Genomic DNA, 24,717 nt, shown 5'->3' on the forward strand with positions numbered 1-24,717 from the left:
TATGGCTTATGTTTGAAGATGTGTTTATATGTTCAGTGTGATGCAATGAAATACTTAAATGTTGAAACATCTTTCTTAAACTGTCAGCTATGTTAGCAGGGCATCATACAGTACATTTTTTATGAAAACATATTTCAACATAAGGTTCGGTTTAAAAATTATTTTATATGAAACAATATAAAATCATTTTTATATTGTTTATCATTTTTACTAATTTACTATGGGTTAATATCGTTCGTTTACTTTCAATATGCTAGTTTCCGATATTCCCCTAAACGCACCATCAAGCTTTCCTTTATCTACTGCGCACGCGTAGGGCGCACTCTCAGACCAGCTCGCTCTTTCTGCGCGCAGCATCAAGAACATGGCTGACGTGACAGCGGTGGGGGAAGAGAAACTCAGCAAAAAGTGAGCATGTCTCCTTACTACCAAGCTTTTTAAGCTTTAGGTGCTTCCTAATCTTTAGTTTTTTCTGCAAGGTTGTTGCTCTTTTGTTAACAAGACGCGCTTTAATCTTGCTATACAAAATCTTGTGACATCTAAATGAAGGTCCCATATGGAGGCACGCTACAAGACCTACACATCCCATATTTAAGTTTGCTGCTCCTTCTGGTAGCTGTAGTCCTCTACGGTGACGTAAACAAGTCTCGGTCGGTAGTTTAGCGAACAGAAAAAACTACAAGATTTATTTCCGGACTTCAACATGTTGCCGGATTCTACTTTCTCCCGTAAAAATTAGAATTATAATAGTATATGTCGCTAACTTGTTTGTATAAAACGTGGAGACAACCTATAAAACTACGCCAAATCCGTTTTAAGGATCTTGTATCTATAATAAAATGTTAAATTATTTCATATTATTATTGTTATTATTATTTATTGTTGTTGCTATTACCATTATTATTATTGTTGTTGTTACCCTGAGGTCTTTGAGTTGTAGAATTTAGTTTTGCAATTAGTTTTTCCCTTTCTGGTGAGCAAGTACCGCCGTTGATGCTCCCATCTGTCTTTGCATGTATATGTTTTCTCAGGTCTGTCTGCTGACTGTGGTAGCTCAGCATGCTGTGTCTGGTCAGGGCTGCCAGGCAGCAGCTGTGTCAAGCCTTTGCTGTCAGAGGACAGTGGTTAAAATATGCATCCCCGTGTTCAGCTGCAGCCCCGGCTCAGTTTCACGGAATACGATGGAGAGGTGACAAAAGGTTGGTGGCTTTTCCCTTACTGTGTGAGAAACAACCAACCTTTTGTCATCAAACTAGATATGTTCTCCCTTGTAATTATTCTTCTTGCTCTCCTTTAATAGTCGACACCACACTACAGTAAAAAGCAAGGGGACATCGTATTGTTGATGTTATGTTGGTGAACATGTTTTTCTTTTGTTTTGTTTTTAAAGGCTGAAAATCTTTTTAGAAAGTCTAGTTCATTTATTGTGTTTTTGTTCTTTCAGTGAGTTGAAGAGACGAATGAAAGCTGAGAAGAAAGCAGCTGAGAAAGAATCAAAAGCAAAGGATTTGGGAGAACAAGCTGACTCTAATAATGCCAGTGCACAAAATGACAGTGCCCTGGATGATGAGACACTCGATCCCAATGTAAGATGGTCACAAATCACCATTAAATATACACTTAGTATGTTTCCTTTTGCAAGCATGTTTATCCATTTCAACATTAGTCAAAAAATTCTTAAACTGGGTGTGCACTTCTGAAATTGAAACTGAAAGAAACTAAGTGAAATGATGCGAGTTTAGACAAATATATGCACTAATCTGTCCTCCAGGCACTGTGTTTAAAGATGAAGATAACTTCATTTCATTAAAAAAAAACAACAAGTTTGCTAAGACAGTTTTTGGACAACCAATCTCTATGAATATATTTGTAAATCGCATTTTTTTATGAAATCCCTGACCCACACTTAAGCTTGGGGTGGTTGTTTTCATGACTTTCATTGTGAGAGCATATTTCTCTCCTGTGTGCCAGAAGTGATAACATGGGTGTGCCTTAGCAAGCCCAACTCAAAAAGAAACTGAAAGAATCTAAGCTAACTTGTGTTATAGAAAATATATTCAAATATACTCGCCCATTCTTTATTTAACATTTTACATGTTTAAAAAAAAGAACAAAGAGCCTTTGATGATACACACCACTGCATTGAGAGTATTTTCTTTACAGGTAGAGTTCATCTTGTAAACTATTTTGATTACTTTTTTTCTTAATAGGAAATATTTGAAACTCAGGGTGGATATTTAAGGCTTTTATTGAAGCAATAATTTTTATACTAAATTTTTAAAATCTTCCAAATAGGAAGAAATGGAAAAAAATGGAACGTCCTGCAGACAAACCAGACAATTTAAATATGTAACCAAATGCTATTCATCTTGTCATTAGCTCAACATAATGATGTTTAAAGCCTGCAGCAGAGATTTGCAAGCAATGTACAGGAAGTGGGTCACAACTTTCCTACAGATCATGCTTCAGGCTGGCTAATAACATACTTGTGTAACAGCAATACTTCAAGATCCGCACCCAGGCCATCCAGGAGTTGAAGGGTACAGCTGAGGACCCGTACCCACACAAATACCATGTAGACTTGTCGCTTACAGACTTCATTCAGAAATACAACCACCTGCAGCCTGGGGACCAACTGAGCGATGTTGTTCTCGCTGTGTCAGGTACCAGGAAAACTTTATGAACTTACCCTTTCCGAAGTAAACCAGCCTCATACCCTTTGTTAAACTTAAATATTTGGCAGGCCGAGTTCACGCCAAGAGAGCTTCTGGCGCCAAGCTGATCTTCTACGACCTGCGTAGTGAAGGAGTCAAGCTGCAGGTCATGGCAAACTCAAGGTATGCCATCTGGAGCTTTCATTGAGTGAGGTTGTGGATTTGTTTGACAACATTAACCTCACTTCTTTGCCTTTTTGGGTTATTCTGGCAGGAACTACAAGTCTGAAGAAGCGTTTGTGGCCGTCAACAACAAGCTGCGCCGTGGCGACATCATTGGTGTCCGTGGAAATCCTGGAAAGACCAAGAAGGGGGAGCTGAGCATCATTCCCATTGAGATTACCCTGCTGTCACCATGTTTGCACATGTTGCCCCACCTCCACTTTGGCCTCAAAGACAAGGTGATTCACAACATACTGATCCTGAACATTGTATGAATCTTGGGTCTCCATTTTTGCAACACATGTATGACAGGAAAATTTCTACCATCCTACCATAGTGTTATTGTATATGTAGTTAAATTTGTTTGCAGTAGTTTAGTATTTATAACTGCCTGGAAACAGAACCTGAGTTGTGATGGAAACAACTTTTTTCTCACTTCTCAAGTTTGAAAGATACCAATATTTTACGTGTTTCTTTCTGGTTTTCTATTTAACTCCCAACACTCTCCACAGTCTCCTCACTTTGCAGCGGTATCAATAAAATGCCATAAGATCTGACATTTCTTCTTGTCAAAACTAGTTGTGACAACCAAAAAAGCTCTGAAGCTCATCATTGTTTAGTGTCCCAGAAAACATGATGGTACTTGACTTTCCTCTATCGCCAGAGACTAATCAAGTTTGTGGGGTGTGTGATTTTTATTTCTCGTAAAGGAAACTCGATTCCGCCAGCGCTACTTGGATCTGATTCTCAACGACTATGTGCGGCAGAAGTTCTTAACTCGAGCCAAAATCATCACATATCTGCGAAGCTTCCTCGACCAGATGGGCTTCCTGGAGGTTAGTTGTGTTTTGGGTTTTAGAAGTTGATCGTGCCACATAGCTAACCTGCTAAACCACATATCACAGTCCAAAGCTTAACTGGATTTAAAGAAAAACAAACAAAAAAAAACATTTGTGTGGACTCTTCTTTGTCACTTCCTACATTTCAGGCAGCAGTGTTAACCTGCTGTCCTTATCCTAATATTTCAGATTGAGACACCAATGATGAACATTATTCCTGGAGGAGCAGTGGCCCGTCCTTTCGTTACCTACCACAATGAGCTGGACATGAACCTCTTCATGAGGATTGCCCCTGAGCTGTACCACAAGGTAAAATGCTGTGAAAACTCAGAATTCTCTTTCAAGTAGTGACTTTCACAACAACCACTTTCAGGAGGTTTGGGGAAAACGAAAAATCAAAAGCTTCCATTCTTGCTTTTGAGCAGTGGAGCTTTTTGTGCATTCTGTACTCAGAACTTCATGTTGTCTTCACAGATGCTGGTGGTTGGTGGCCTGGACAGGGTGTATGAGATCGGTCGTCAGTTCAGGAACGAAGGAATCGACCTCACTCATAATCCAGAGTTCACCACCTGTGAATTCTACATGGCATATGCTGATTACCATGACTTGATGGAAATCACAGAGAAACTGCTTTCAGGTGACTTGCAAAGCCTTTTTGACGAAATCGTTTCTTCAGAGCTTTTATTTAGAAACACTAGGTTTTTCCCTTCTTTTTCACCAACAGTTGAACTTTGCATTGCAGAACAGGTTAGGATTCTAGACGTGACTAAATAAACTAACGGATTTCAACAAAAACTGTTCTTACTTTGGTAGTAAGAACAATTAGAATATAAAGTGTTCTTGCTGTCAGAAATGATGCTAACTCGGATAGATGTTTTTTTTTTTCCATTGCTTATGTAACACAGATGAGAAGGGTATTTTATATATTAGATGAATGGGCCAATAGGTTCGACTATCGGAGCATAGTTTCTTATTATATCATCAAAGGCTCCCTGACATTGGGATGTCCACCGCTGACCAAAGGACTCCTTTGGGTCGCGATACTCTGAACCTGCATTTATCTTCTGTCTCTTGTTCAACTTTCTGAGCGGTGGATAACCGGAAGTTAGTTCATTAAGGGGCTTTACAATAGTAGAGTACCCCTGAATGAATCGTCGGTAGTATCCAGCAAATCCTAAAAAGGATTGAAGCTCTTTAAGATTTGTGGGGATTGGCCAGGTCTTTAAGGCCTGAACTTTCTCTGGGTCGGTTTCGACACCTCTCTCAGAAACAATGTGGCCAAGATATTTTACTGAGGTTTGAAAGAATTTGCACTTTTCTGGTGCCAGTTTCAAACCATATGTCATCAGTCGTTCAAGGACACGCTGCAAGCGCTGTTCATGTTCTTCCAGTGATGATGAGAAAATGATCAGGTCATCAATGAACACTAAAACTTCCTTTAGGTTCATATCACCAACACACTTTTCCATCAGTCTTTGGAAGGTTGAAGGCGCATTTGTTATTCCTTGGGGCATCCTGTTAAATTCCCAGAATCCAACTGGACACACAAATGCGGTCTTATACTTGTCTGCTTCTTCCATTTCGACCTGGTAGTAACCTGACTTGAGGTCTAGGACGGAGAACCACTTAGAACCAGCAAGTGCAGTGAAAGCATCTTCCAGTTTTGGAAGAGCGTAGGCGTCTTTAATGGTCTGTAGATTCAGCTTTCTGTAATCTACACACAGACGAACAGAACCATTCTTTTTGCGAACCACAACGATTGGGGAAGCGAATGGGGACTCAGATTCCCGGATGACTCCAGAATCTAGGAGTTCCTGTAGATGTTGTCTCACAGCATCCACATCATTGGGGTGTATCGGGCGGGCTCTTTGCTTAAAAGGCGTCTCATCACTGAGCTTGATTCTGTGTTTTACCTTATCAGTATGGCCAAAATCCAGGTCATTCTGAGAGAAAACGTTTGGCATGGTGTTCAACATTTTTGTTATTCGGTCTCTCCATTCAGTGGATAAGGGTGAATCTCCAAAATCAAAGCTTAGCTCTCGGAAAGACTTTGCTGGAGACTGAGAACAGTCTGGCTCACTGGCGACATGTTCTTTGTGTAACACTTGTACTACAGCATTAACATCTGCCACAATAGTTTTGGGGGGAATGAAAATGTCATGATTGGTGTCATTTCTCAGTACGACAGGAAGATGACATGAGCGCTTGCTTGGTAAAGTTACTGCAATCGCTGAAACCAGCAACCCATTCGGTAGAGCAGAAGCTGATGGTTGCTCAATAATGACATCTCTTTGAATGTTGAAACGATCAACATGAACAGAAGCCTCAACGACAGTGGTCTGTCTTGCAGGAACAACTTTAGGCAGCTTGTCTATTAGTTTTGCACAACCAAGGCTGTGGTTAGACTCCCTTTGTCGTATCTCAAGTATTTTGAGAACAGCCTGATATCCATTCATCAAAGGCTGAAAAGGTGAAAGTTTCTGGTAATCAGCATAAAGAACGTCAAGTGTGTTTGTGCCTATAAGCACCTGTTCATGGGCTGTAGAGCGGAGGTGTGGAATAATCAAGGCCAAAGTATTAATTTCAATATCAGAGCCAACAAACTCTTTAGGAAAGGTGATGGTAAGCTCAACATATCCTAAATAGGGAACAAACTGGCCATTAGCACCCTCCACTTCAAGCAAATCATTTAAAGAATGAATGGTCAGATCAGAAAGGTGTTTTTCATAAAAGGACTGGGGCACAGTTGTGACTTGTGAACCTGTGTCCAGTAGACAGTTTGTGTCTTTCCCTGCAATGGATACTTGAGCTGTGGTTTTAGTTCCCACAAGGCCATGTGGTAATTTTGACCCTTCTACCTCAACAATGGATGTGGTACTCCCGGAGTACCACATCCATTTTTCTTTTCAGAAAAAGTACTTGGGACGTTCAAACAACAGGGGTAAGATGTCTGACACTTAAACACACACTCTAGCTCCTGGCTGGCTCGCCAAAGCTTCTTCTGTAACACAGATGAGAAGGGTATTTTATATATTAGATGAATGGGCCAATAGGTTCGACTATCGGAGCATAGTGGGGTGTTTAAATGACACACAAAGGCAGTTAAATGAATTTTAAAAAAAACAACTGGCTTTAGTGACATAAACCATGAAATTAACAAACAGTTATACAAGACACACAATTATGAAAATAAAATTACACACAATAAAATACAAAAAAAAATAATACAAATACTTGGCCAAGTGCTAGTTCTCAGTTTTGAATCTTTTGGGTGCACCCTGGTAATCTGAATTCTAAATTGTAATAGGCAACAGATCAATCAGTTCCAGTTCCAATTAGGTTCAACTCCACACCATTCACATGAGGAGAATTTCCTACACAGCAGTTTGTTACAAAGTACCAAATAAAAACCAGTCCAAAAGGTGAGATCAGAAATTCCAGGATTAAACAATAAAAAGAAAAATGTCAGTCAGTGGTCTCACTCATAACTAACTGTGTGTGAAGATGTGAGTGGTACCGGCCTACCACACCGTGGGGTGCAGCAGGACTCCAAATGGGAAAGAAGGAATCCAGGAATCCAGTTCTTTCTAAGTCCAGGTGGGAAGGCTCGCCATCAAAGTCACAGGAGGAATCCAACTCAGGAACAATCCAGTATAAACAAAAAAACCTGACCTGTCAACAGACAGGACCAGCAGAATCATAGGATTTTATTAAGCTGTTCTAGCTTTAATCCTTAAATCATGTTTCTATATATTTGACATCAATTACTGTAAATTACAAAAGCATTTCTTCAAACAATATTAAACATTACATTTTATCCAAAATCAGTAAAAGTTTACATTTTAATAATCAAATAGTTCAGATAAACAATATTATTCAACAAAAATGTGATAAACAGAACAAAAACCCAAATGAAAGGCACAGAATATGCTCACCGATCTCAATGCGACACGTTAGGGACAACAATATGGTGGCTCTCAGTCCGGACCCGTGAGGCACTAGATAGTGTAATAAGGCATATTTTTCTTGCTTTAACCTTGATAATATGAGCTTTAATTGTGAACAAAGTAAGAATATAATATAAATTAGGTTTTACCTTCAACTGAACGGGGAACATGAACTTAAACCGTCAGCCTAGTAGCCGTTAGGGCTAAACTAGTAGCCGTTGGCCGTTAGAGCTAACGAGTCAGCTCTAACGGTGTTCAGCAGAAAAAGTTAACTTGTCTTTCCTTTTCTTTCTTTTTCCACTTCACGCGTCCAGCTTAGAAGTCGGATGATCTGGGAAAGCGTTTGTTTAGTTGGATAACTGTTTTAAAACAGAGACTCTCACGCTGCCCAGCTTAATCGTTTCCGGATCTCTCTCGCTTACACACTCGATGCTGCGGAAGGGCGGGTCTTGCAGCGGCAGTCTGAATTCTGATTGGTCCAAACTCACTGGAAACTAAACTTCCTATTTGCTAGGCAGACCACCTAGCTTTCCTAACCTCAGTGTCTTAAAGAGGCATCCACATTTTATGTGGGTTACACTTAGAGAGGATTTCTTTTGTTGTTTTATAAAATGTGAGCTGTTTTTATAAATCCATAATTTTACTAATCTTTTAAACGTTATGCAGTTGAGTCAATTGACAACACCTACTATAATCAGTGCCATACTGACCAACCTGACTGCGATTTAATAGGTAGAATTATCTACATATTTTGTGACGGAGTTTATGAGGACAGTGCAACAAGACATGAAATACAAACTTTTGACGCTTAAAATTGTTGTCTAATGCTGGTTCTCAAGGGCATCATTTTCAATATTTCTCTGGTTCCTCACAACTGAATCAGAGGAATGGTTCGCTACCAGGTCTTGCTGGCCCTTTTAATACTCACTTGTCATTGTGACATAGATCTCGTATATCATCTCAGACACAGACATGCTGTAAAACATCTGTCCCTGTCCCAATGATTCTATACTTATTTCAGGAATGGTGAAGCACATCACCGGAGGATACAAGGTGACTTACCATCCTGATGGTCCAGAGGGCCAGGCCTATGAGATTGACTTCACTCCTCCATTTAAAAGAGTGAGCATGACACACGACCTGGAGAAGATCATGGGAGTTAAATTCCCTCCAACGGACAGCTACGACTCCGACGGTATGAAGATGTACAAACAGCTGCCTCAGGAGAATGATATTATCCAAAGCTGCTCTATCATTTAGATGACTCAGTTTCTGATAAAGAGTCATCATTTGTTTTTCAGAGACCCGCAAATTCTTCGACGATCTGTGTGCCCAGAAAGGTGTTGAGTGTCCTCCACCCAGGACCACTGCCCGCCTCCTTGACAAGGTGCGCTGTGATTAAACTTTATCGAACCCTTCTAGGGTGTTCCTCATTATGCTACTATTGGGTTTTGTTCCTTGTTCTGCAGTTGGTTGGAGATTTTCTTGAGGTCACGTGCATCAGTCCAACTTTCATCTGTGATCACCCTCAAATCATGAGCCCCTTGGCGAAATGGTAAGAAGCATCAAGCTATTCATTCCACTGTTGAATTGCAGTGCTGAGGCTCTCACTGTGACACTCTTCTGCGTTTCAGGCACAGATCAGAAAAAGGTCTAACTGAGCGTTTTGAGCTTTTTGTCATGAAAAAGGAAATTTGCAACGCCTACACGGAGTTGAACGATCCAGTCATACAGAGGGAGCTGTTTGAGCAGCAAGCCAAGGTCTGTGTGGATCGTCTGTTTTGCAATTATACATTAGCCCATTGTTTTGCTATAGAACGATTTCCATTCTGTACTTTTGATCCATACCGATTCTGTAACGTGACTCGTTTTAGGCAAAAGCTGAGGGTGACGATGAAGCCATGTTCATTGATGAGACCTTCTGCACAGCACTGGAATACGGTCTGCCTCCGACCGCTGGCTGGGGGATGGGCATCGACCGTCTCACCATGTTCCTCACCGACTCAAACAACATCAAGGTAACATTGCTCAAAAACACTAACACAGCCATAACTGGGCAAACTTGTTTTGTGTTTTGAATAATGCAGATTTAATCAACTGGAAATTCTCACCACAATTTGAAACCAGATTTGATGTATTGAGACAGATACAAAATATATGGTGTACTGCTAACAACACAAGTAGAGTACTGCTAATGGTGACTGTTTCTCTATTCATAAAATCACAATATTGTTGAAAGTGTGTAAGTTTGTGTGAATTTTATTACAGTTATGATTAGATTTTTTTTTTATCCTCGTTTTTTGAGGTATTTCATCATTCTGATGAAATCAATTAATGAAAACATTATAGTAAATGCTGTAAGGTTGGTGTCTGTGATGATACAGTGTGTCATTGGCTGAACTACAAAACAGGTTTTTTTTTAGCTGTGCAAGTCAATCCAGGTCCTTTTGCTCTGGATATGTAAGCATTTCATGTAAAATGGGTGGAGCTGGTTAAGGGAGCATTCAACATTGTAAATGTGTGAACTCAATTTTACTTGAGGGTTGCTCTTTGGCTTTTGAAAGTACATTTGAGGAAAGAAGCATGTGAACTGATGTGAAAACAATATGTCAAGACAGTATGAGCCGGTTTGATGAGTTGGATGTCCTCTACACTCAAATTAATTTTAGCTAAGTCAGGTGTGATCCGTCAATACAAAGAGATATTCTGATTGGTTCTGATCTTCATCTCCAAACAGGAACAAACTTCAACATAGTCAGTTTCTCTTCTTCAAACTTTATTTACCGTATTTTCCGCACTATAAGGCGCACCGGATTATAAGGCGCACCTTCAATGAATGGCCTATTTTAGGACTTTTTTCATACATTAGGCGCACCGCATTATAAGGCGCATAGAATAGACGCTTCATACTCTATTATTACACATCCACATTAATAAAGAAATGGTCCCCGAGTACTTTATATAGTAGGCTGGCGCAGTCGTTGTTTCACTCACGGTGTTGGTGTTGCGATATTATGCCCAACTGCTTTCTGGGTAACACAGACCAACCGACACGCTGCCGCTGCAGTCTCTGTCTCTCTTCCCCTGCCCCTCCCCCCCTTTAAATGTATTATCAAACTTTATTAACAAACCAGTGTTCTGACAACTATCCCAGCATGCACCGCGCACTACTTCTTCTACGGGGAAAAAGAAGTTGGCGGCTGCTTACCGTAGTGGACCAACTACGTAAGCAGCCTACTGCATGTCTGTGTAAACATGACGTCTTTCATTTCGATCTGAGTTAATTAGCGTAGCATTTCTGCCGGATTTTCACAACATATCAGCCACGACAATGGACAGGGGAACCAACAAGTTCATGTCATCTTTTTTGGACGACATCAAGGTGTTTGAGCCACTGGATGCCTCCAACATTGTGCGCGTCACAGCTAAAAGCTACCGATAGATGAGGAAAACAGCAGATCCTCACACCCTCAGCATAAATATAGCTGTGGACAAGATCACTGATGCCTATTGTTCTTGCAAGGCTGGGTAAGTCGGCATTCATGGTTTTGATGGTCCACAATGTACATTAGCATATGTTTACTACTGTAGCTTGTGTTTGTGAGACGGTCACGCACGTGGTAGCTGCACTGTGACCTAAAATGGGCATTAGCCAATGAAACGCGGCCCCTGTGGTAAGGTCCGTTGCTGGACCTGTTGTGGCTCAATATTGGTCCATATATAAGGCGCACCGGATTATAAGGCGCACTGTCGGCTTTTGAGGAAATTGAAGGTTTTTAGGTGCGTCTTATAGTGCGGAAAATACGGTAACTTGAGATGGGTAAAAATAGGCAGGTAATGTATTATTTTTTTAGGACAATTTATTAAAAAGTTATGCATTATGTTAAACAAAGATTGCCAGTGTGTGTGGCATACTCAGGAAAAACGTAAACCAGCTGCATGATACTGGAGATCTACAACTAAATGACTTTTTATCTGATCTTTTTTTTTCCCCAGTGGTCATACATTATTAATTGATTTATTCTAATAAATTTAAAACTAAGAACTTAAGTTCATTTCTTTCTGTTTTGTAAGGATTAAACTGTAGACGTTTTGGGTTGAAATTATTCTAATAGAGAAAATCATGGAGATATTGGAATTTATTATTATTATTATTATTATTATTATTATTATTATTATTATTATTATTATTATTATTATTATTCAGTTTCAGGTGGTTTAAAATAGTTTGTTGCTAATATGTTTGCATAAATAACTTTCCAGGCTGTGGTTTCACTCAGAAATGACTCCCGAGCATCATCAGGCGAAATGTGTTCTAGTTCATGTGCAATCTAAATATAATATTTAACCTTTTACAGGAGGTGTTGCTGTTCCCAGCCATGAAGCCTGACGACAATAAGAAGTCTGCTCCCTCTGAGGAACCTTCTTCCTAGGGTCATGACCTCTGATCCCTCCAGCTGCTTCATCTCTGCAGGAGTCCATATGAAGTATTGGTCTTTACCTCACACTGGGCACCAGCAGAGTCTGCAAATTTAGTTTTAGTTGTGTTGGTTTGTTAAACATTGGAGCTTATTGGTCCGGGATTCATATGGATTTGTTTTTTTTTTTTATTTGTTTTTTTTTTTTATTTCGTCTGCTCATCACACCGACTGAATCCTCAGTCCTTGAAAAGAAGGTTTTAACTCTTTGCTATCCAAACCGTAAATATTTGAAATTTAATCAGAAAATGATCAGGAAGTCATTTGATCTGTTGCCATGTCCAAATCTGGTTTTACTTTTATGCATATTCTGAGTTACTGAGGGAATCTTTAATTCTGAATACCAATATACATAATATGGACTCGCATCTAAACAACAACTCAAACCTTGATGCTTGAAGTGTCCTCTGTATGTTCATGTTATTTTTAACTGATTTGCTTGTATTCTTTGTCTAAGATTTTTCATGTTGGTTTCCTTAAATTTAATACCTATCTGACAAGAAAGTGAAATTCTTGGTTTGAATAAAGTACAATTGAATCTGCTTTGTTTTGTTCTTTTCCTGCGACTTCTAGGGTATTTTATTTTTGACAGATGTATAAATTACTTGAATTTTTGTGGAATGAATCTTCTCTGTGTTCATATCAATGGAAATGACCTAGATTAGTCAATCAAAAGCTAACAGAAATATGAAGTGTAAAATTTGATTTGAAAAAGATGTCAGAAAAGGACATACAACTGTGACCAAAAAAAACAAAAACAAAGACTTTTTCACAACCCTGATGTTTGGTAAATATTCAGGCCTATCTCCATCCATTGATTGATTGTATTCAAATTATTTGAGGACTGGTCACAGGAACATGTCCGAAATAAAGGATGAGAAGTTCCACATGTTGCGAAGGAGGAAGAACTTCAAGAATGCTTTCAAAAATGTTAAATACTCATCCTCTAAATATGGCTTTGGGGCTGATGTAATCCAGAGGTTTCTTTGCAGGGACTTGGTCCTAACTTTTTAGTCTAATTGTGAGCGTATGTGGCCTATTTAAGAATTGAGAATTTAAAATGAATTTAAATTTAATAATTTAAAAATAAAATATTATTGAATTATACAATTTACCTACATTGTTCACTGGAAATTACAGCTGACTTCCATCCATCAGTTGTTTTTCTTAACCACACAAAACATTTTGTTTCAAAGTTCTGCTGCAAGATGTAAAACTTGCTGTCTAAATTGATTGTGGTGGTGCAAAGAATCTAAATACTTTATAATATGGATGTGGCTGTCAGCAGACTTTGCTTGGAAAGGTTTCTTGGTCTTTAGTGAGTTTATGGAAGGACATTTTTCCAACATGGATGATGACACTACAAATACCAGAAATCTTATTTCATTATCTAGAACATAAATGTTATTGCAGCATCAAATGTATGATTTTTTTTTATTAATGAACTAAATGAATAAATGAAATAATACTGTAACTGGAAGACATTTTTTTTATTAATATTCACTGATCTTTGGGTCAATTCACCCTTCAGAAGGGGGATGGTGCGCGCACCATCCCCCTTCTCTACTTCTCCACCATCATTGTCCACGCAGGAGCTCGCCACAAGGGGGATGGTGCGCGCTCTCGTGGCTCAGTGTGTTTGTGCATCTGTGCGTGCGTGCGTGCGTGTGTGTGTGTGTGTGTGTGTGTGTGTGTGTGTGTGTTCTGAGTTACACGGTGCCTGCCTGTTGCAGAGTGAGTGAAGATGGCGATGAGAGCAGCGCTGCGGTGCCTCTCTGTAAACTTTTCTCCCAGGCTGCCGCAACTCTCGTCCGCAGCGCAAGTTTCTGCGACTCGGCTGCTGTGCCGGAGCGGCGCCCCGCGGACTCTGAGCACCACCTCCGACCAGTGCACAGGTAAAAAAAGAAAAAAAAAGAAAAAAAGGAAGAAATACAAACCAAACAGAAGAACCACGGAACAGGGGGATGAACTCCACTCCCCATGTGGACAGATTCCTCATTATAATCAGCTTCCAAAAATAAATAACTATGTAGATTATGAAATGGAGGAATAAAAGACAAGAAGGGCAGCTAGACATGTGCTGTTTAACTTGGATGTTATTTTGTTTTTATTTCTGTAAATTTGACCGCATGTTGCGTGCTTTATCTTATTAACAACGAGCTCCTGATTGGGGTGTTAAAGGAAACCCGTGTGCACCAGTAAGCAGCCTGTTCCAGCAAATGTCACCCATTTTGCTGCAGTTGTGCAATATAAATATCGATAGAGTGATTATCCACCCAGCAGCTGCCGTGATGTACCCGTTTTAAGATCAGAAAAAGCGTTTGGGGCATTTAGTTATTTGTATGACTCTAGTTATGCATCTTGCATCGTCACAAATCTGGTTCAAAACTGTATTTTTCTGACGCCAGCTCTGAACATTGCTCAGGCTTTAGCCTGCAGTTGTTCCCTCGGGGTGACAGCATGAGCCTGGAAGCACAATGCTCCAACTCAACACTGGGCATGACTGTGAACACAAGTTGTTCTTGCTTTTTGTGAGCCCCTTTCCTGGAAGCATAACTGCATGCACCTGCAGAAACGCACAGTAAGCTGATACTTTATTTTTCTGCACATGGTCTTGCATAACTGAGAGCCTGACGTCCGGCTGTGGTCCATAGTACACACAGTACACACATATTTTTATTCTTTGTCAACACAGTTGGTGTTTTTTTTTTTTTTTCTAGCATGACTAACTTGCTTTGTGAATCACAGTTCATATAACCTTTTTTTTTTTTTTTTTTTTTTAATATGCAATTATTTTTCTTCCTGTAGCCCTCAAGTTCACCGAGAAGCATGAGTGGGTGCTGGTGGAGAGTGGAATCGGCACTGTGGGAATCAGTAACTATGCTCAGGTCTGCTTTTTAATTAGTCATTCTTCTAATCTTTGATTTATAGCACTCTTTACTCTGACTTTTCCTGATGGCGGTCTAAAAGCTCTCCAGAGCTGCACTTTGCTCTCAGCATGTCCACTGTATCAGGGTAATTCATTGCTTTATGATTATTCTTTGATAACCGCCAAGCGGTTCAGACTGTAGCTGTCCAAGCGGTAAATAAAAGCAGAATTTTATTATCCTAAACCTGAATGAAGCAGTTGAGGCCTTATTGTTTTCCATGGTGAACATTTCCTGTTCTAATAAGCCACAGCTTCTGAGATAAAGCATAAGACGAGCATAAGATACGCTCAATAAATATTATGCAAGGTTTTTAGAATTAAGAATTAAATGCAACTTTTAAAATTAGGCAGAAAAAAAATCATTTTAAGCTAGTTTACAGAAAAATAGAAATCCTTTTATAATGTTTATTGTTCAGAGACCTTGTAGTTATTGACTTAAAAACAGTCCAAAGACAGTTTATGCTGCCAAACAGACAACATCTGAAACTTGGGTGCAAACAGCTTGTTTCAACATGTTCTAACTCCAACTGCTTGGCGTTGCTTATACTCCAATTGTGCAGTTTGGGAGCAACACCCAAATGTGAGGTTATTTGTTGTCAGAACAAATCCTCTAAACAGGAGATGTTGTTGTAAATCACTTTGTTCATGTTAATACTTTAATACTTCACATGCACTGTGTTTTTGTGGTAAATATAATAATCATTACTATTTGATGATTTTTAGGAAGCTTTAGGTGACGTGGTTTACTGTGGACTGCCCGAGGTTGGCCAAAAACTTGAACAGCTGGGTGAGATCAGGGAATATACTACACCTGTAGTAAGTGTTGATAGCTGTGCAATAAATGTAATCTTTTTTGTGTTGTGTGTATTTCTGCTGCAGAGGAGTTTGGTGCCTTGGAAAGTGTAAAGGCTGCCAGTGAGCTATACTCACCACTGACAGGGGAAGTGACAGCAATCAACATGGAGCTGGCCGAAAATCCAGGGCTCGTGAATAAATCCTGCTACGCAGACGGTAAGTCTCAGTGTTGCTCATCATAGAATTTTGTTGTTATTCCTATAAACCTGTTCCACTGCTTTTGTCACCAGTGCAGTTGAAAAGCTGCCAAAATAGAGCCATGTCCACGTTTTACTTTCAAGTTTTCCTTTTTATTTTTCAGGATGGCTAATCAAGATGACCATCGAAAAGCCTGAAGAACTCGATAAGCTCATGGACCAACCTGCTTACGATAAATTTATTAAGTCGCTGGAAGAATAAGTCAACGAATTTATTGTGATTATTTGTTATGTAGCTGCAGTCAAATATTAGCAGACTGGGTTACTAACATTGGCAGTGACCTACATCATCCTTTGCAGTATTTATTTATGTTATGAACACTTTCTAGTGTGCTGCAAAATTCTAAATACCCAGTAACATTTTTCATGTGGAAAGTGGGGATAATTCACCAGTGAATCTAAAGGGCTTTTATACTAAGGTTTGTCAGTATTATTGGATCTTTGCTCTGTTTTTAAATAGTGCATAGATGTATTAAAATGCTGGGAAATTCAGTTTCTAATTGGTTTATTAAAACACTGAGAAGTCTTTAAGTTTGATTTAATCTGCCTGAAATCTGATGCGTTGTGTGTTTCAAGAAGGCACAGTATATCTTTATGATGTGTCGCACACAGATATGCTCACATCCTGTCGCAGCTGTACAGATGGTGACAGGTCATACCGTCTGCTTGTCCTAATTTTAGTTCCACACACTTTGACCTTTCCACTTGGTTGAAGATAGGCTGAGATTGCTGAAGCTAGTTGATCAATAATTAATCCAACTAGGATTTTAAACCCATTGACAAAAGCTGCAGTTAGTGCTTTAAGTTAATTATTTTAATGACTGTGTTCAAAAACAGTTCAAACATTTCAAATTACAGATGCTATGCTAAAAACAACCTTTATACTTCCATAGTTTTAGTTTATTCATATTCTGTAAACTGGATTGCTCTGTATTTGTTAAAGCAAAGTGTCTATGTAAAAATCCTATTATAAATGCAGAACACACCCACCACAGTTATTGACATCACTGGTTGCTATGAAAAAAAAAATCTTTACATTTATACTTTACTTCTTTATGAACTAACCTAATACTAAAACTTTTTAATAAAGTGAAACCCTTATTGTTGAGTAGTTTTATTCAGTAGGAGAAAAGTATTGTCTTAAGAGGTAGTTGATTTTTAACAAAAAGACTTGTCACAATTATTGGGACCCCTGACAATTTATGCTATAAAACACTGATCAGGTATTTTCAACGCAAACTGTTTAACTGATCAGAGCGTACACTAAGAGAAAGATGGTTATATCTCTTGTTGAAAACTGTACAGACAAGAAAACATTCAAGAAAGGCAGATGTTTACTGAATCTTTTAAAGCAGGAAGCTGCAACATGATATATCTTCTAAGCTTCCCCATATCTACAGCCAGAGCAAAAATAAAGAATTAGAAAAAAAACAACCTACAACCAGGAGAAAGCTGAATAAACACCGGTAGACGAATAGTGAGAGGAAAGAAAATGTGCCAACCTCAGTAAGAGCACCGCCGCAAGGCGTGACATGTCGGAGTCTCAAAGTCGCCTCCATGCTAGTTAGTGTTTAGCGAGACAGGCCTGGAAAATAGCCTTCCCTGCCCAACACCTCAAATGTAAACATGTGAAGTTTGCTAAATGATGCTGAGAATTTAACTGTAACTAAATGCTTTGGTCTAATGAGATGAAGACTAACATCCTCAATCTCAGTACAAACACTTTGAGCATGAAAAAGCATGCCACGGCTGCTATTAGGATCTATAATGCCGTGTGAGCCTGTTTATCCTTAAAGGGAGTTGGGAATCTTGTGAGAGTTCACAGGATTATAAGGTCCTTAAAGTCAGAATATTTAACATTCAGTTTGGTGGGCCCTACCATAAGGCTGAAAATGGCTTCACGATGAGTCTTTTGGCAGATGGAATGATCCGAATAAACTGAAATGATTCATGGCAAAACCAGTTTTCTTCCATTGTGAATTCATTCTTAGGAGTTAAATCCTACAATAAAAATTGTGGGTTTGGTGTAAAAGAAAGGACCCCAAAGTGTGCTGAAGAGAACTCCTGGGTAACTCAGGTAAATGTAGAGGAAGACTAACTCATACAATAATAAGAAACAAGTGCCGGTTACTGTGGTACACATTATTTAATGTAAAGAAATTTAATATAATTAAAATTCCTAATATTGGACTTTTTAAAGGCTGTAAATCCCTCAATAGTTTATTTGAAGATTTGCAGCACATTTTTATCAAGGTGCTAACGAGTCTGATAGATGCATTACCTTTCCACAACCGCCATGCTTTACAATGATATAAAGTATTTTTTTATATCACCTTCCTGAAATAATAGGCTACATCATTTTTAGCCAAAAGTGATTTTGACAATACAATACTACTACTACTACTACTACTACTACTACTAATAATAATAATAATAATAATAATAATAATAATAATAATAATAAAATCACCTCCTTTTTATTGCCAACAGATGATTGATGAAAACAAAAAAATATTTTGGTAAAAAATTTGTTAGGCCATTATTTTTAGAAAGGTGACGATATGCAACATCTGGCAAAAGGAAAATAAAAGATTTAAAGGACATATTGTCACTCCCAGAGTGTATAAACTTTTTCTGAGAAATTTCAGGGTTAAATAACCAGAAGATGGGGTTCTGAAATTGTCTTATTGTGACACCTGCTGCTAGTCAAAGTTAGTTTTCAGTGAAACAAAAATGTTTATTTTTTTGTTGTTTCTCCTGCACTGTGAGGATTTTTCTTTCCAGAGGATTCCAGTATTGAAACATTTGTTCCATTCTAATAAAGAGAATATTGGTTTGCGTAGCCACAGTGGGGCCTGTACAGCAATGAAATAGACTTAAAGCTACATGATCAGAGTTCCATGCATAGTTAGGCCAACATTCGCAAGATAATGGGCAATGTAATGCAAAAATCTGTTAAATTGATTTTCTAAGCTTGAAGTCTGAAAAGGTTGCTTTTTTTTATTACTGGTCAATATACCGTAGAACAGATATTTTCTTTTCATATTGAAAGTCAAGTTTTGTCAGATGATACCTGGCTGTTATTATAGGGATCTTGATAAAGCCAGGGCCACCATCTAAGAGAATTGTACTGACAGGTTGTTTGCTAACCAAAAGTCAGTTTAGGGTTGGAATATTGTTTCTGTTTTCAAAAGAAATTTGAATACGTCTATGCAGACGTAGTTCTACATCTAGTATAAAAAACAAAACTTCACTTCATACTGTAAGAAATGATTTTTCCAAAGTTTCATATAGATGTTTACAAAAAATAAGAAAATAAATATTTGAATATAGAGACAGATCACCAATTTGGCTTGTCAAAAGCATCACAGAAACTATACAATATTTCAAAAATATATAACAACAGCTCATTAACTGGCTCATTAGAAATATTTGTATACTTTCACATTATTTGCAGTTATTTAGTACATAAGGTAAAATGTTTTGAAACAGTTTATTGGAGATAGGCTAAAACATTATCCCCACACAGGACTGGTCATGATTACATAATTTTCCCATGGTCTTTTTGAAGAATAATGCTTTCTTAACTATAAAATCGATAGGAAGAAACTCTATATTACAGAGTCCCTTAGAGGGCTCGGTACATGTAAGAAAGGAAGAAACAACAACAAAAAACTTCTGTTTTTCGATTTATCTTGTTTCATAATTGAAATCATCTGCTGACATAAATAGGAATACTGTCCTTTATGTTAGGATATGAAAAACGTTAATATGTTACACCTTACATTGTTAGTAAAGTTGTTTAATTGTACATGGGGTGAACTCTCTTGAATGCATTTACTCTTTGATAAATCATCTGCTCTGCCATTGGCTGGTCTTTTCATATCCCACAATGCGCCGCCTTTCAACTTCCTTTTTCCTTTCGGCCATTTTCCTCCCTCATAGGTATGAGAAATTATCCTGTCCATATTTTCTAACAATCTGCCATAATCCTCCATATTCAAAGGGAATCGGTAATATTCTGTTACAGAATAAAATAGTACGGATTTTCACCTTTATAATAATATAATTATTATCATAATTTTTCCCGCTGAATTGCTGAAAACAACATGTTTAGCGAAGCTACTGGGTCAAACGGTAGCTGTTAGCATTGCCCTTATAATTCAGCCTTTAATTCGTACGTGTCAGACTGTAACCCTCGGAATAATCTTTATATAGACCTAATGCGTTAAAAAGTGATTAGGACAAGTTACTGTATGGTCACGGAGAATTGTAGAGGAATGGAGCACAGCTTCAGTAGTTCAGTTTACGTGCTAGCCTGTAGCACTTAGCCTCGTATATCGGCGTGCCGGTGTTAACTGTGCTCATCTCTTGTTTTCCACGTTGTGTTGAAGGGAACTAGCCAACCATGGCCCCCAGCCGGAATGGAATGATCTTGAACCCCCATTTCCACAAAGACTGGCAGAAAAGAGTGCGTACCTGGTTCAACCAACCTGCCAGGAAGGTCCGCAGGTGAGAGCAGCGATACGAACACATGCTAATGCAGCATCCACTGATTTATGGACGTGTAGCAAAAACACAATCACTACGGTTCAGTAGAATGTTACCTAAAATACAATGCTCATGTAAATTTAACTTCTTTGAGATGGGATTCTTGCTTGTTTGCAACATGTTTTGTTGAGATAACTGCAGGTATTCCCTGACATTTGCCAAAAGGAAGATATTTTATCAGCTTGTTCAGTAGTAAAAATCAAAACGTATGCTTTGAAATGGAAACATCCACGGTTCTATTTTTCCTCAGGATACTAAGACAGATTAAGGTCTGTCTTATTCGCATAATGGAGAGCTGGAAAGACTAGAAATCAATTTTATTCCCAGGAACATGAATATCTTAGAACGTAACTGAGTTCTGACGATAATAAACTGTTAAATATTGTGAACATTAGTTTTAGCAATTAAAGCTTGTACAACAGCAATATTTTATGATTGCGTCGTGGGTAGGAGCTTTTATCCTACTCTTGGATCGCTTTATTTGCTGAAGATAAGAAAAATGTTTTTGTCCCCAGGCGAAAGGCTCGCCAGGCCAAAGCCCGCCGCATTGCTCCTCGTCCTGTTGCTGGACCACTGAGACCACAGGTTAGATGCCCAACTATTAGGTACCACACCAAGGTTCGTGCCGGACGTGGGTTCACCCTGGAGGAACTGAAGGTAATGCATTAAATGTACTCATGGTTGCCATCTTAATGCTGTTGATGTACTGTTCAAGAGTACTCAGTCACTGATTTCTTTTCATTTTGCATGCCTATAGTCAAACTTCATTGCAGTTTTTGCATACTCTTTTTGTAACTTGTCCAGATATTTTTATTTTATTTTTAGAAATCCGCTAAGTATTAATGGTCTTTGGTTGTTCTCTTTGGAGCTGGGACTCACTGCTTTCTGAAGCAGTGAGTTTTTCGTGACTGAGTCAAAATGTAGCTTGCATCTCAAGTAAAGTATTTGAGAAAACAAATCTTTGACTGTTTGAAGAACAAAGATGTTTTAAACAAAACAGCAATACACCGCACTTCAGTCGCTTGTTTCATTAAATTGTTTAGAAACGTGAAAATGGAAAAAAATGTTCAAGTTTAAGTCAGCACTTCATACCCTTTCTAATAATAGATGTTAAGTGTTTTATGTAATGGAACAATCCATTTATCGCAGATATGAACAACCCAAATCGTCAGTAGTTATGTTATGGTATGAAATGTGTTCACATGCTGAGGCAGGATGTCCTGAAACATAGGTTTGTCTCATCTTCATATCCAAACTACTATTGTTCCCATAGATGGTGAAAGAACAGACCCAACCTCTCACTGTGAATCATTAGTAATTGATGCTGGAATAAGAAAAGTGCAGCTGAGGCATGATGCTGTTGACAATTTGTCATTTTTTTTTCTCCCATAATTCTTTAACCACGATTAAAAGAGCACTGTTTGCTATTTGCTTCTCTCGTTTTTTTTACTTGAGGCAAAATAAAGGATGTTTATGACTGTCATTTGTGGTCAAATGCATCAAGATTATTCGTTCCTGCAGTCAGATATGATGGCTGCTAAAATGAAACAGCTTTATCTGAACACTATTAGGATGACTTGCTTTAGATGTTCAAATTGTAAATGTGCTGTTTTTTTTGTTTTTTTTTCTTCAGGCTGCTGGAATCCACAAAAAGACGGCCCGCACCATCGGCATCGCTGTTGACCCCCGGCGCCGCAACAGATCCACAGAATCTCTCCAGGCCAACGTGCAGCGCCTGAAGGAGTACCGCTCCAAACTCATCCTGTTCCCCAGAAAGGCATCTGCACCTAAGAAGGGAGACAGCTCTGTAAGTGTCTGTTCCTGCTGAGTAAGCAAACCTGAAAAATAAAGACGGTGAAAGTTAACGCACAGTGTTGTTCAGTTTCCCCCCATAACTGGATTCCTATCTACTGAATAGGAAACCTTGTAATTTGATTTCTTAAAAATTGCTTACATCGGTGCTGTTTTGATCAGTTGAGGTTGAATGTTTGATGTATTGATTTTTTTTATTTTTTCCAGGAGGAGGAACTGAAGATGGCCACTCAGCTCTCTGGCCCAGTTATGCCCATCAAAACTGTAAGTCACAATTCCTGCAATAGATGCTCCTGAGTTAAACCAGTTGAAATTGTACGTGACCTGTGGTGCTCCGTAATAACTGGCTGGTGATCTTATTCCAACTTTTCCATGGCAGCAGTCAATTGATGACAAATCTCCGGAATCTCTGTACTACTTTGATGAAACATTTGAACCCTATTTCTGATGACTGCTCCGTTTTTATTTTTGTAAAGCATTCTGGGATTGCAGTCTTGTACGTTGTGTGAAATATCTCACGTCCTCGCTTGTATTTCTTCAGGTCTACAAGAAGGAGAAGGCCCACGTTATCTCTGAGGATGAGAAGAACTTCAAGGCCTTTGCCAGCCTGCGTATGGCCAGAGCCAACGCTCGTCTCTTCGGCATTCGCGCCAAGAGGGCCAAAGAGGCAGCTGAGCAGGACGTGGAGAAGAAAAAGTGAAAATAGTCACTATGGAACTTTGCAAAATAAAGTCTTTAAAAAGAGCAATGTGAGATTGAGATTTTTTTTAAGTGAGCTCTACTATGATTACTACAGAGAGGTCTGTAGTAGTCATCAGGTTAGATGTAGAAAACTTTTGATACAATTTAACAGATCTGAAAGGAATTAGAATTGCTTCTGTGGAGCAAATGTATATCGACGAGAAGGTTTTATTGAAAATATCTCAGACACTTGGGAAGTTTCCTATTTATAAGTTTTCATTTGAATTATGTAAGCATGGTGATTGAAATGTTAGTACTTAAACATTTGAGTATCCAGACTACTGAGGAGTGAAAACGATGAAATCTAAAGGGTCAGTCTGTAGTGAAGTGGCAGAAATTTGATTCAGTGTAGTTTGCTGTGTCCAACAGTAGGGGGCACAATAACACCTTCAAATTTGTCTCAAATGTAAGTGTAATCTTAAATTGAACTGTAATTCTGTAAAGATGCTTATTTTGCCAAGTTTAAAGCAATTTTCATGTATTTTCTTTATTTAATGATCCGATGCATTCCCAGAACACAGTATGTGGAGGCTGAGTGGACTCATTTTTATTTGAACTGGTGAAAGAGAAAAAAAATGTTAATTTAAATGCCAAAGAACCTCTGCCAAACTCAGCATACTGTAATTGTTAAAGATTTGTGTAATTTACCATATGCTAATAGATAATGTAGAGATTAAATCAGGGTTGAGCAGCGGAAAGAAAATATCTCAGTGCGACTTTGTTGCTACGCTGGGAGGCAAAACAAAATTTTAATTAGGCACAAACGAATGTGCTAGCAAATATTGCCAAACTATTAACATCTACTGCTACTACAGGGGTCGTGTGTATTTCTAAACGTGTGAAGTAATTTTGTTTTTAATATGTTTAGACAAATTATAAAGTGACTGAGGTGCAAATACACTGTATAGGAGAGAGGTTGCCTGAATTTAGACCTGCCTAGACAAATGTGGTCTTTTTCTCCAAATCATGTTCAGAGGAGGGGCTGCACAGTGGCGCAGTTGGTAGAGCTGTCGCCTTGCAGCAAGAAGGTTCTGGGTTCAATTCCCGGCCCCGGTCTTTCTGCATGGAGTTTGCATGTTCTCCAGTTTCCTCACACAGTCCAAAAACATGACTGTCAGGTTAATTGGCCTTTCCAGATTGCCCCTAGGTGTGAGTGTGTGTGTGCATGGTTGTTTGTCCTGTGTGTCTCTGTGTTGCCCTGCAACAGACTGGCGACCTGTCCAGGGTGAACCCCACCTCTCACCCAGAACATGAGCTGGAGATAGGCACCAGCACCCCCCCCCAACCCCACTGGGGGACAAGGGTGAAGGAAGATGGATGGATGTTCAGAGGATTTTATGTGTTTGCTTATTGTAAAGTCTGAACACTCAAATTGACGTATGAAGATCTTTTACTCAGAAGAATGGTTTAACAAATGTTTCTATATTTCCTCAATGTGGTGTTTACTACAATGTTATAAATGGATAAAGATTTGCCCATTTCACTAATTTCA

The 24,717-nt window shown here is 38.8% G+C and overlaps 3 protein-coding genes and 1 non-coding gene across 5 annotated transcripts; all 4 read left to right on the forward strand.

Moving 5' to 3' along the window:
• Positions 1–315: 315 nt before the first annotated feature.
• kars1 (lysyl-tRNA synthetase 1) lies at positions 316–12,682 on the forward strand. Of its 2 annotated transcripts, XM_014987618.2 has the most exons (15): positions 328–408; positions 1,032–1,199; positions 1,445–1,586; positions 2,498–2,663; positions 2,744–2,837; positions 2,929–3,115; positions 3,587–3,712; positions 3,905–4,024; positions 4,190–4,352; positions 8,684–8,857; positions 8,964–9,049; positions 9,132–9,217; positions 9,297–9,423; positions 9,537–9,680; positions 12,021–12,682. In XM_014987618.2, the coding sequence occupies exons 2-15, from the start codon at positions 1,060–1,062 to the stop codon at positions 12,093–12,095; spliced, it is 1,830 nt and encodes a 609-aa protein (XP_014843104.2). In that variant the 5' UTR covers positions 328–408; positions 1,032–1,059; the 3' UTR covers positions 12,096–12,682. The 2 variants fall into 2 exon arrangements, with proteins under 2 accessions (XP_014843105.2, XP_014843104.2); XM_014987619.2 differs by lacking the exon at positions 1,032–1,199 and having other exon boundaries at positions 316–408.
• A 1,031-nt stretch (positions 12,683–13,713) lies between these two features.
• Positions 13,714–16,647, forward strand: gcshb (glycine cleavage system protein H (aminomethyl carrier), b). The gene is made up of 5 exons (XM_014987620.2): positions 13,714–14,035; positions 14,949–15,028; positions 15,793–15,856; positions 15,949–16,080; positions 16,226–16,647. The coding sequence occupies exons 1-5, from the start codon at positions 13,885–13,887 to the stop codon at positions 16,321–16,323; spliced, it is 525 nt and encodes a 174-aa protein (XP_014843106.2). The 5' UTR covers positions 13,714–13,884; the 3' UTR covers positions 16,324–16,647.
• A 3,355-nt stretch (positions 16,648–20,002) lies between these two features.
• rpl13 (ribosomal protein L13) lies at positions 20,003–23,228 on the forward strand. The gene is made up of 6 exons (XM_014987621.2): positions 20,003–20,066; positions 20,516–20,633; positions 21,188–21,329; positions 22,306–22,479; positions 22,692–22,748; positions 23,026–23,228. The coding sequence occupies exons 2-6, from the start codon at positions 20,530–20,532 to the stop codon at positions 23,182–23,184; spliced, it is 636 nt and encodes a 211-aa protein (XP_014843107.1). The 5' UTR covers positions 20,003–20,066; positions 20,516–20,529; the 3' UTR covers positions 23,185–23,228.
• On the forward strand, positions 22,872–22,951 carry LOC148160213 (small nucleolar RNA MBII-202). Its single transcript, XR_015762610.1, has one exon. It is a non-coding gene; the product is annotated as a small nucleolar RNA MBII-202 (small nucleolar RNA).
• Positions 23,229–24,717: the final 1,489 nt, after the last annotated feature.

Source organism: Poecilia mexicana, unplaced genomic scaffold (assembly GCF_051168715.1).
Source record: "Poecilia mexicana isolate PSO_F unplaced genomic scaffold, ASM5116871v1 scaffold_3, whole genome shotgun sequence".
Lineage (NCBI taxonomy): Eukaryota > Metazoa > Chordata > Actinopteri > Cyprinodontiformes > Poeciliidae > Poecilia > Poecilia mexicana.

Coding starts and splice junctions, on each gene's coding strand:
- kars1 (XM_014987618.2), top strand. CDS start 1,060: ATGCTGTGTCTGGTCAGGGCTGCCAGGCAGCAGCTGTGTCAAGCCTTT. Junction 2,664..2,743: donor TGTTGTTCTCGCTGTGTCAG/GTACCAGGAAAA, acceptor AATATTTGGCAG/GCCGAGTTCACGCCAAGAGA. Junction 4,353..8,683: donor CACAGAGAAACTGCTTTCAG/GTGACTTGCAAA, acceptor TACTTATTTCAG/GAATGGTGAAGCACATCACC.
- gcshb (XM_014987620.2), top strand. CDS start 13,885: ATGGCGATGAGAGCAGCGCTGCGGTGCCTCTCTGTAAACTTTTCTCCC. Junction 14,036..14,948: donor CACCTCCGACCAGTGCACAG/GTAAAAAAAGAA, acceptor TTCTTCCTGTAG/CCCTCAAGTTCACCGAGAAG. Junction 15,857..15,948: donor CCAAAAACTTGAACAGCTGG/GTGAGATCAGGG, acceptor TTTCTGCTGCAG/AGGAGTTTGGTGCCTTGGAA.
- rpl13 (XM_014987621.2), top strand. CDS start 20,530: ATGGCCCCCAGCCGGAATGGAATGATCTTGAACCCCCATTTCCACAAA. Junction 21,330..22,305: donor TCACCCTGGAGGAACTGAAG/GTAATGCATTAA, acceptor TTTTTTCTTCAG/GCTGCTGGAATCCACAAAAA. Junction 22,749..23,025: donor CAGTTATGCCCATCAAAACT/GTAAGTCACAAT, acceptor GTATTTCTTCAG/GTCTACAAGAAGGAGAAGGC.